Source organism: Takifugu rubripes, chromosome 16, assembly GCF_901000725.2.
Source record: "Takifugu rubripes chromosome 16, fTakRub1.2, whole genome shotgun sequence".
NCBI lineage: Eukaryota > Metazoa > Chordata > Actinopteri > Tetraodontiformes > Tetraodontidae > Takifugu > Takifugu rubripes.
In genome coordinates this window covers 4,577,852-4,589,591 of record NC_042300.1, presented here as the reverse complement: position 1 = coordinate 4,589,591, position 11,740 = coordinate 4,577,852, and the positions used below count along the sequence as shown (strand labels likewise).

General features: G+C 53.4%; 1 protein-coding gene across 2 annotated transcripts; it reads right to left on the bottom strand.

Annotated features, from left to right (window-relative positions):
• Positions 1–778: 778 nt before the first annotated feature.
• Positions 779–8,609, bottom strand: LOC101069386 (leucine-rich repeat transmembrane protein FLRT2). 2 transcript variants are annotated; one of them, XM_029849707.1, is made up of 3 exons: positions 8,083–8,609; positions 6,983–7,108; positions 779–6,174 (listed from the first exon to the last, which is right to left on the bottom strand). In XM_029849707.1, the coding sequence occupies exon 3, from the start codon at positions 5,767–5,769 to the stop codon at positions 3,805–3,807; it is 1,965 nt and encodes a 654-aa protein (XP_029705567.1). In that variant the 5' UTR covers positions 5,770–6,174; positions 6,983–7,108; positions 8,083–8,609; the 3' UTR covers positions 779–3,804. The 2 variants fall into 2 exon arrangements, with proteins under 2 accessions (XP_029705567.1, XP_029705566.1); XM_029849706.1 differs by lacking the exon at positions 6,983–7,108 and having other exon boundaries at positions 8,083–8,272; positions 8,380–8,608.
• Positions 8,610–11,740: the final 3,131 nt, after the last annotated feature.

Here is an 11,740-nt window from a genome sequence, read left to right as displayed (position 1 = left end):
CAAAGCAAACGTTGGCTCATTAGCTGCGGTTAGCACAATCAACAGCGTGCGACCTCGCGAAGCGCTTTAAAGGTGCGATATTTGAATCCGCGTGCAGAATAAATACTAAAATAAAGCGGGACTCTCGGGCATAAGTGGGCAGCTCTGCCTCCAAGGAGAAAAAGGCTCAATTCTCTTTAAAATTCGAGCCGCGTCTCCACCACCTTCATCAGGTCGCGAGCTTGCAGCTCCATGAATATCTCTCCCCGTTTGGTTCAGACTGCGTTGAAAGCGCCTGAAGTCAAATTTTAAAACCTTTTTAATCCACTTGGCTTCTCTTGAAGACTTTAAGGTTCTGAAAAGAGAAAAATCACATTCTGACTTTTGAGAAAACGACCAATTTCCTGCCCCAAAAGCGCCAGCAGGGGCACCGACCATCCCGAGTGGATCGGGACCAGGGAGGTTTTCGGACCGGCCTCGCGGTTAAGAAGGCAACTAAGAGCCGGGACCGGTGGCACCCACAGGGACTTGGACTCGTTCTGGGGTTCTTGGATTACCCTCCAGCTGGAAGCTAAGCTGCGGTGAAGCTACCACGTCTCCCAGACCTCTTTTAAGAAAAAAAAAAGGTTAACTTTGGAAAAGTGCGTATAGTACAAAGCTTAGACTCAGAATTATGAGCCTCTGACCCAAAATAGAGGAAGCCAAGGCTGCGTTTCTGCTGCCTGATGCCTCCTGCCAGCACCCAGAGCTAATGAGGAGCAGGCAGCCGCGTAGAACAGAGGCGACAGAGGGGCTCAAATCCGATGGCTCTTTTATTGTCAAAAAGCTTCACTTAAGTATTTACAGTTTGTGCAAAAACATTTAAAGGTTTCAAGGACTTTACATTGTAAGTTCAACCTCAAGGCACATACATGGAACAACACCAATATTTCATCATGAGAACAGAAATGTAACTTTGGTTCCTAAGAAAACTCGTAGGTGGTTAAACGTAACACTGCGGCGTCTGGTGATCGTCCCGACCGAGCTGTTCTGCATGCACCTGACTCTTCCTGCCCCCCCCCCCTCGCTCAAACCCCCTGAACCGTCAAACCTGTGTAAGTAAAATCAAAGGCGATGAAGCTAAAACACAGAACATGCACAAGCGCCCGAATGAACATTTTGGCTAATAGATATCTGCCCCCTCCCTGGAGAGGGGATGACTTTAAACATTTCGGCTGCTCACGCTGTCTCTGAACTGCTCTCAAATTTGTCGTTTTCCATGCGATTCGGCTAACACAAACATCCTAGCGCCCTGGAGCGCCGATAAAGTGATGGCAAGAGTTTGTAATTCAGTTTTGTGTGTTTCCACAATTAAGAGTCTGCAGCAGAAACAACAAAGGGAGCTGCTTCCCCGCTAACGATCTGGCACTAAAGACGAACAGCTTTTGTGTCGGGTTAGCATGTTCCTCCCGTTAATACTGTTACCGCTGTGTGCTTTCTGTTCACGTCTCGCCTGGTTTTTTCTTCCTCCCATCATCCAGTTGTGTATGAAAGGTAAGGCAAATGTCTGTCTGGGTTACACATTCACAGACGGGTTAGCGCACGTAGCAACCGTTCCACCCCTCCAGCTTTGATCTGCACGTGACATCACGCAGGGCTTTCATCTGGAACAAAGTACGACCGGAGCGACACGACGTGTGAATGTGTTTGTGGAGATAAAAGGTTGAAGTTAAACAGAAATGGAGATGCTTTGATAACCACAGAAGGTCAATGAGCCCTTGAAGTGAATCCAAACGAGGTCAAAATTGAGATCTCCGATGGATAAGTGATCAAGTGTTGCCGGAACGGATCCATAGGGTGACTTTTTTTAAAAAAAAATTCTTGGCCACATTTGCTGCTAATAATAGTTTATAAAGCCTGAAAGTCAAAGATGAACAGATTTTACCAGGGTTAGCACGCTAAGCAGCTAGTAAATGTTCTCTTGTGTCGGTTCCTGAAACATTTCCGTGGCATGACTCAGCATTACTGAAACGCTGTAAAACTCTGCATGATCGGTCGTCCGGGCGACAGCGGGCACGGCTACCGCCAGACCTCAGAAGCGAATTGTATCGGTGCGGAAGAAAAAACCCGACAAATATTTGCCTCCGACTGTTTGGCCGAGTCTCCGCTGGTGCTCAGGCCTGGATGTTTGAGCAGCTGCACTGGGGCACCTCTCAAAGGGTTAATGCGCTCGCCCAGCATGACCTCCAGGCCGCCCAGTGAAAATAATCGCTACATATTTTCACCCTTTTTTGGTGGGGGATTATAAGGAGAGAGCTTAAGGTGGGGAGGGGGGAGGGAGGGAGGGACCTCTCTGAGCTTGGCCTCTCCAAATAAAACTGTGTCAAATCAAATAAAGTCGACTTAAAAAGTGGAGAATAAAGAACTCTCACCGGCACCTCGCACGCAAAGAGCTGCTACAGACGCCAAAAACGCTTTTAATTGCAGCCACGCAGGGATCAGAGGACCCGGGGGGGGGGGGGGGACGAGAGTAGATGAAGTGACAATAACGCCGTAGGAGCGATCAGGCGACGCCGTCCTGGTTGGGGGAGCGAAGGTTAGCGCCTCTCCTGACTGGATCAGGGGTGGAGCCGGATCCCATTGTCACAATGTCCTGATTGGATAAAAAGGGGGTTGGGGGTTGGGGACGAAGGTGTTTAATTAGGTTCAACAAAATGAGCGTGGACGAGGCCTCCATCCCATAATGCAGCTGAAAATCCACCCCATCTATCATCAAACTGTTGGTTTTTAAAAGCTTCCACATCATTAAGGAGCTCGATGAGCATTAATACTCGAGTAGCATCACCTGGTCCTGGACTCCAGGGGACCGGTGGGGGTAAAGCCGTGCAAACCCTCCCTCCCTTTGCACCCCCAGATCCTGTCTCGCTCAACTGCCCCCTTGTGGCCTCATTTGTCAAAGCAGAGGGGATAAAAGAAGCAGAACAAATGAAGGAATTTCTTCAAAGGGGATCTGGAAGTCCCGGCACAGCCCTGCACCTCATTAGAGACAATAATCCTCCCAGGCTTCAGAAAAAAAACCCTGCAGATCTACAAATTAAAAAAGAACTTTTCCCAAAGTGTCTCCGGCTAAATCCACCTTCGCTTCACTGCCGGCAGAACAAAGGTGTTCCGAGCTCTCCTCCGGCAGCATTGACGACCTTCCTGACACTTCCTGACATATGATCGCAGCCTCGGCCGCTTCCTGCCCGCCTCTAATAAGAAAGTGCACTTCAATTTCTGTTTACGTGTCACCGGCGCTGGATTTCCACAGCACTCCAATCAGCAGCATTTGGATTTCCCCTGTGCGGTGTTGTCTTTACTAGCGCTCTGGTGCACCGGGGAGGGCGTTGTGCACTTCAGAAGAAAGAGCGAGAGAGATGGAGAGGACGATGGAGAGGGAAAAAAGGGCCCTATTTTGCTTCTGTGGTTAGCGAAGGATCCCAGCCCTCGAAGCGCCCTTTCCAACGGTTCCAAAGCCGACGGCATTCATCAGAAAAGCTACACCCGGGGTGCCGTGATTGTACAAACCCATGTTCTTGTACAGTACTAACCATTTATACCACTCTCAAAACCCTGCTGGTTATTAAAAAAAAAAAGAAACACTTTTTATCTCCTTTTCTAAGAATAAAAAAGATAGCAGAGATTCCCACATCAGTATCCACAGTATAAATTACATCGTAGACAGAACTTGGAAATATATATGGTACAGTTATATTTGACTAGAATTTATATTGTCGTCTACACAAATAGCGTGTGTATCGAAGTGTGTGTGCGTGTGTTTGGTGTGTGTTTAGTGTTCCCGGTTGATCACGTGTGGCAGAACTCTGTACTGGGCACGTTGCTGCTCTTGCAGTAGGCTATGCTGTTTTTGCTGAGGGGGCAGTCTCTAAAGCCGATGCCCCCGTTGGGCGTGTAGATGGGCTGGATCCTGAAGTCGCCCTTGAGCAGCTGCTCATTGTTCAGCGCCACTATCTGGAAACTGGTCTCAGTCATCTCAAGAATGGAGTTATCCTTCTTGGTTCCAGCCTCGCAGTAGTCGTCTTTTCTCCTGCCGCGGTTGTATTTCCACTTGGTCGAAGACGACCGGCTCTTCCTGTGCATGTACCAGCAGAACAGGCTCAGCAGAGTTACCAGGACGAGCAGCACGGCCCCTCCTATGATTCCAGCCATTAGCAGCGTGGAGTTGATACCCTCCTGAGGAGCTTGCTCCCTGCCAGGAGCCTTGGTCCTGGCCTCAGAGCACAGAGTATCCTCCCCTGGCCTGTAGGAGTTTAGAGTGTCCAGCATGTGCACGCAGATCCGATACACAGACCGGGGCTCCAGGCTGGTAAGGCTGATCTGTCGCTGGTCCCCGCTCACCGTCCGCTCTCTCATACCTTCGTTTATTTGGCTTTGGCCTCGTTTCACCCAGGTGACTTTGTAGGCTGTGACGGTGAAGTAGGAAACCCAGCTCACCTCGATGTTGGTGGAATTCACCACATGGAAGGAGATCTGAAGGGGATCCTTGTAGGGAGGGAGGGGTCCCAGAGGGTTCTTATGCTCAGGGGGTGCCGGAGGGGAGGACGACTCAAAGTAGTAGGGGATAGGGGTGGTCATGAGGGTGGACGTCGTGGTGGTGAGGGGCACGGTCGTGGGCGGGGGAGGGGGTGTCGAGCGCAGAGTGGGCCACGGTGGCGAGTCACTCCCAACAGGGCACTCTATGATATCCAAGGTGAGCTCCCTGATCGCCATGCCACGGACCTTCTCTGGACTCTGACAGACGAACCCTCGGGCATTGATGGACGTGGGCAAGGACTTGAGCCAGACCACCACCCACTTCACAGAACAGTCACACCGCCAGGGGTTATTTCGGACCATGAGGTGCCTCAGGCTTGACAAACTGTCAAACACACCCTGTGTAAGACTCTGGAGCTGGTTGCTCGAGATATCCAATTTTTCCAACCTATTTAGGTCAGCGAAGGCTGCCACAGGGATCTGGTCAATCTGGTTCTCTTGCAGGCTGAGTTTGATCAGTGCCTGGGTGGGCAGGAGCGGGGGAGGGAAGGTGAGCGAGTTCCGGGCCAGGGCGAGCTCGTGGAGGTTAACCAGGTCCTGGAAGGTCCCTGGTGCAATGCCCTCATCTGTCAGCAGGTTCCCGTCCAACACGAGGCGCTGCAGGCGCGTCACATTCTGAAAGGCCTCCTCTGCAATGACAGCAATGCGGTTCTCGTCCAATCGCAGTTCCTTCAGGTCCTCGGGAAGGCCGATGGGAACGCTGCTCAAGTGGTTCTTGGTGAGGAAGAGCAGTTTGAGGCTCACTGCCTCTCTGAAGGCCCCTTCCTCCACCCCCACTGTAGAGATGGAGTTATCATCCAGGTGCAGCTCCTCCAGTCTTGTCAGCTGGGCCAGGGCCGCCCTGGAGATGGTCTGGATGTTGTTCTCTTGGAGATGCAGGACCCGCGTGTTCTTGGGCAGGTTGATGGGGAACTCGTCCAGCTGGTTACCGTAAAGGTACACAGTCTCCACGGAGGCCAGATTGTGGAGTTCCATGGGGAACCCGGCATTGTTTATCTGGTTGTTATGCAGAAAGAGGATCTTGTAGCCCTCCTGTATCCCCAGAGGCACTGATGTCAGGCTGCGTTCATTGCAGTACACAAACATGTTGTCACAACGACACACCTGTGGGCACGAGGCGCCCGAGCTGAACTGCATCTGGAGGCTCAGCGTGACAGTTAACCAGAATTGTACGAATGAAGCCCAATCTTTATTCCAAGGTCCGGCAAGAAACTCCATAGTGAAATAGGAAAACTGAAGAAGGAAACCCAAAGAAAAAAAAAGAACAAAGGTAAAACTATATATCCACCAAAAACTGACCCCGCGACAGGGTCACTTATGAGAACCTGGCAATGACGCAGTCAAAGGAGCAGGAAAGGGTGGGAATAATCCTGTAAATGCTCGTCCTCAGCCAAAGAGTGAAGGCCTCATTAGCGGCGAGCGCTCCTCTGATGGACTCCATCCATGCTGAGACACCAGACCACAGCTGAACTCGTCACTCATTGGCCCACGCAGAGCTCAGCCGGGGCCAATTTGAATCCTCGCAGTAGAGGTCGGCCACAGGCTCCACTCGCCTGTCCGTCACACGCTGCCGGACCCCAGCCAGGACAGAGTACGTGGGGGGTGACATTTGGATCCAGAGACCTGCAGGGCAAACAAAGAATCGCTGAATTAGAACATTCAGCGGTGTCGGTTCTCAAAACAAGCGCTTGCTTGTGTCTTCATCGGCCGTCCTAACCACCTTCCAACAACCGCAAAACATGGTGAAATTTCAAACCCACCATGTTCTTAAAAAGAATCATCTTATTAATATTCCGGGCGGTTCTTAAACATCCGGTTTCAGAGACATAAAGACGTCTTTTGTTCCTTCTGCTCCCTCAGAGGAGGAACAGAGGACTGCGAGGACACTCTGGTGGGTTGTCAGCCATTATGGCCGCGATCGACGCTGCCTTAGGAGAACCAGGCTAAAAAAAACCAAAGGCTAATCAAGGCGTCACCTGCCCCATCCAAAACCCAAAATAACGTAAACACGCTAACCTACAAAGGACACGGCGGCCACGGCTGCACCCGAGGCTGCGGGAGGAGCTCACGACGAGCCCGCACGCTCGGCCCGACTTGTAGATTTAAGAGTGTGACGAGCAGGACGAAGAAACAGAGCAGAGGCGGTCGAGGAACAGAAAACAGCCCCTCTGACAGACGCCAGCTGTCAGCTGAAGCCGGATTGGATCATAATTTAGACCCCCGACCTGCAAAAAATGATCAATACTGCAATATCTCAGCACAGAGCGGCTCGTGAGGCTCAAGGCCGCCGGATCGCAGCAGACCCCCGGAACCATTAGCCCGTTCCCTGTTTTATAACCCACACACACACACACACACACACACACACACAGGCAACTGAAAAGGTTCGGATTATCATCTGCAGCTCCCAGTTTGACTGGAGGACACACACCAGTCGAGCGGCGGCTGGATGGTTTCGCGTGAGCGAGGGCGCCACCGAGGTGTCCGTCAGGGATGAGGAGCAAAGCGAGGAAGGCTGGACCCAATCACCAACCCGAGAATTGACACTTTTTAGGCTCTAGCAGAAAAAAAGAGGAATAAACTAACAAATAAAGGGGAAGAGGCTGTGACCATCACGGGAATCTTTAAATCGCCTGTTGTCTGGAGGCGGCAAAAACAATCTTTTGACACATCTGTGATCTACTTTTCCAAATTAAAACAGCTAAATTTAATCAAATAAGATGGGGGGGCTGCCACAGAATCTAACCCTGAAGGCAGCAGCAGCAGAAAGATTTTCACAGCTGCATAAAGAAACTGTCCGGCAAAAATCCAGAAAAACGAAGCCCGATCTCATGTTTTCCGTATTTTTTTTTATCGCGACAATTAAGATCAAAGCGAAATAAAGACGACGGGAGTTCTTTTTTCCTTCCTCCTGTTTAATTTGATTTGCAGGGACGAAGCCCTGGTTCTCCTCGCGAGATAAACGCGCAGATATTCGGCGAGGACAATCCGATTAGAACCGGATTTTCGCCACAGAAACGCAATTAAAAAGTTTAAATGGATCGGCCGTTTCGGGGGCGATAAGAGGCGGATCAGGTGGACTTCAAAGGCTGCCCAGGGAGCAGGGACCCTCTGAATGAACCATTTCAGAGGGTCCGACTGAGCCGTGCTGCGCATGGAGAGTGGAAACCCTCCAGCACGGAGAGCGCAGCGCAAATGTGCAGCTCTGCGCTTTGTGCCGCGCTCGTCTCCAACATCTCATCAACCTTCGGATTATCGCTTAAAGGTTTTAATTAATCCTGAAACAAGTGGCTGGGAATTTAGCGACTCGGTGCCAGTTTGAGGGGATCTTTGATTTAAGATTAGCGTCGGATTTAATTCCCGGCTCGATTTGAGGCCGTTTTTTTCTGGAGGAGCTGAGGTAGAAAGTTACATTTCTGCGTCACGCAGAAATAAAGAGCGGAGGTGGCTGCTGTTGACCTGAAGCTTATAATTATTACCCCCCCCCCCCCCCCCCCCCCCCGTCCTGAGTTACCGAGCAGCAGCCTTTACCTTTGCCGAACCTTTCTCCGTTCCACAGCCCGCCGGAGCAATCAAGTTCCCCCCCGTGAGTGTCCGGATCCCCCCGCCTGAAGGCAGAACTGCTGTGAGCCCAGCGGGTCTTCGGAACAGCATATTCCCCCGCATGGGTCCTCGCGCACGGCTGTGGCTGTGTCCGCACCGCTGTCCTCCACTTTTTCCTCTTTTTGAAAAAAACCAAAAAAAAAAAAATTCCAGCTCAAAAGCCAAAAAAAAAAAAAAAAAAAACTCCCTCCGTCAGCGACTCAGGCGCCTCCTGCTGTAACTCACTTCAGCGCAGCCGCGTCCGACAGACCCGCTTCACCTCGTGCGCGCACGCTCCGAACGCTGGCGACGCCTGATCCGCACCGGGCCATGACGGCAGCCGCGTCCGCCCCGAAGCGCTCCTCCGGCGGGGAGCGCAAAGTTTCCTCTCCGAGACCGCAGCGCAGAGCCGGAGCGAGAGCTGCTGCCTGCGATGCTTCAGCTGATAGTGCGACGTGTGCGTGCGCGCTCGCCCCCTCCCTGCCTCACTCCCTCTCTCTCTCTCTCTCCCTCTCTCTCTCCTTCCCTCTCCCTCCCTCTGTCCCCCCTCCCTCCTCAGAATAAAGAATGCATCTCCTCCAGCAGCTCCGTCATGGCTCGGAGCCACAGAACCTCCCTCACTCTGCAGAAACTCTGGGTCTCTCGGAACACGGCACCTCCTCACCCAGATCGGCCTTTTCCTTCCCAAATCCTGGAATCCTCCTGGAAAAAGCGCACAGCTGGTGCTGAATGTGTGGCGGGGGCGGGGGTTGATGACCCCCCCTCCCCTTTATGTCTTGTTTTCTTTTGCTTTAATCAAAGCTTGAGCCTGATGACTGCGGTCGCCGTGGAAACGTGAGCTCAAACACCCAAAGGGGTGAACTACAGGATCCCACCGATCCTGGAGCAGCTGGGCTGATGACGGGAGGCGTCGGTGCCGGTCCGACTCGGTTCTGCTGGCATCCTGCTGCTCCACTTTACAGGCCTGAACTGGGAATAATAAAGGAAGCAGAGCTGCATGTTTGGGCGCAGCCGGGGCCGGCGGGGTCAGAGGTCGGGTTCTGAAGCCTTGTCGTTCGTGTTCCGGCTTCCAGCGGGACCGTAACTGGGCCGCAGCTCACAGAAACGGATGATTCCGGTGGTTTTCTCGCAGCTCCGCGCTGCGATCGGAGCTGGATCCGGGGTATCCGTCACTCCGGCCCGGCCCACCAGCACCTGGTACCAGCGGATACACCAGAGATGATTGATGGTTCTGGTGCGTCAGAGGCTGCGTCCATCAGGCAGCCAAACGGGCTCACACAAGTTCTCTCACAATGCAGGAATGGGTCAAACGGAAGGCTCGGTCCAGACGGAGCCGCTCCAGTGGGCTCCAGACAGGTTCTGAACGGGAAGGGACGGGCTCCAGACCCCCCAGGAACCCCCTGGACCCTGACCAGCATCACCAGTGGTTTATAACAGGATGGAGAAACAACTGACCTTGATGTCAGTGCCCCCCCACCTCGTCTGCTCTGTTGCCCTTTGACCTCCTGTGACCCTCCTGTGACCCCCCCCCCCCCCCCACCGCGTCACCGTCACCTGTCTGGCAGTGGACGGAACCAGAGTCCAACCCGCTGCTCTTCATTCCATCCATCGGACTTTTGTCCCCAGAGGAGGGGGAGCATCATATGGGACCCCCCCCCATCTCTGGCGTGGCGTGTTTGTTCTGCTCGTGCGCCTCGATAACGCTGCAGATAGACATCAAAGCGCCGCCCGCGCGGCCCCCACTGGGCCTCAGACAGCGTGAAAAGACGGCGGGAGCGAGGAGGAGGGAATAGTGCCTCCGTGTCTGTTTATCCCGGGGTTGTATCCGTGTCCGTCCCGGGAGACGTCATTAGCTTATCACATTCCTGCAGGAATTTACACGGACCGCCCAAAAAAGGTAAAAACACGGACCCCAGGACCCCCCCCCCCCCCCCCCCCCCCCCCCCATCCCCCCCCAGCTCCAGGCCTCAAAGACGAATATGCTGATAATGTTGGCAGCGGCCGATCGATGCTTCCATTAATTTCCGAGGCTGTGATCACGTCGCCCCGTTGATTATCCATCTACATGCATCTCTGTCTCAGCGGGACCCCCGGGAGCCAACGGTGGAGGAGGAGAAGTGACGGAGCAGAAAACCTCTGCTGGAATCGGACCGATCCACTCCAGCAGCTGTGGGGGGGCCCCGCTAGGATGGCCCGTCCGGGCTGGCGCGTCCTCTCCCGTCCGTCCTGTCCCGAGGACGTCGGAGACGCTGGGTGGAGGTGGACGGCGTGGACACATCTGGGCGAGCGGCGTCTCCGCCTGAATGCTGCCCTGTTGCTAACGGCGGGCTGTATAAACACGGAGCTGACAACAAGCGAGGCCCTGTAGTAGCTGGGGGTGGGGGAGGGGCACAGAGGGGGGGTAAAAATCCTGTTTGGGGCAGGAAGAGGGACGAGTGGATTCCCGGAGTTTATAACACGAGGCTTCTGCGTCGCCTCTGGAAGCGCGAAGCGTGAATTCTGGTCATTCTGCCGCTCCTCTCTCTCCTCCAGCACGGCGGGAAAACGGTCCGGTTTGATATTTTCCTTTAAATTTCCCTAAAATTCACTCACGGCTCTGGCGTTTGCTCCGGGACGATGCAGGAAGGGCGTAGAAACATCACATATCTGCTGGGCCTCCGCTAGGTTGCTAGCTTGCTCCTTTCCACAGACTGGCGGCTACGCTAGCCTTCCTAACCCTGCTTGCTGTGGTCACCTGACACCCTTTTGTTTTCCGAACTAAACCTGTTAGATTTTCCATATTTATGATCACGTACGAACAAACTAACGAAATCAGCATCAACAGCACAAGTTAGCGAAACCACGGCTCTGGTGACACCTGGCCAGGCCACGTTAGCAGCTGCTGTCAAGCTTAAGTTTGGAGTTCACATCTTTGTCTTTGTTGGTTCACCCCCCCCCCCACCACCACCACATCGACACCTGTCACCTGTGTCTTCGTTGCTCCGCCCCCTTCCCTGTTTACCCAAAGCTTAAACTTCCTCCTCCTGCTTTTTGTACCGGATTTTCTAGCACAAACATGCTAGATCAGAGATTAGCCGCACCCTCCCGGAGCGCGCCTTCAACTCAAACGTGTCGCCTCATCCGATACAAATGTGCCACCTTTTTTTTTTGAGTCCGAATGATGTTTTTCCCGTTTAAAGCGACGTGCACAGATGCCGTGAGCGGGCCAGCGGAAAACAGCCGTTTAGCATAAAAGGGAAAAGGACCCGTGAGACAGGAACTTAGAGCAGGAACGTAGACGGTTGCCAGGACGACGCAGGTCACGCCAAAGACGGCCTGATCCCACCTTCAATCCCAGCAGCTTTCCTTTTGTTTGAACTCACATCTGGGCTGAATTTCCCGCTCCGAGCCGGTGACGGCGGTCCGCAGCCCCTCCCGCATCCCAACGTAAACAGAAGCGGTGGACGTCCATTTGTCTCCGAGCTCAAACATCAGTATCCCGACGGACGCGCGGAACGTCACGTTTCACCCGCGTCGGCGGCTCCGCTGGGACCGCTGAGCGCCAGAATTTCCAACAACGCGGAGCCGTTCTTCAGAGAAGAAGATGCACTTCAGCGTCGAGCGGGAG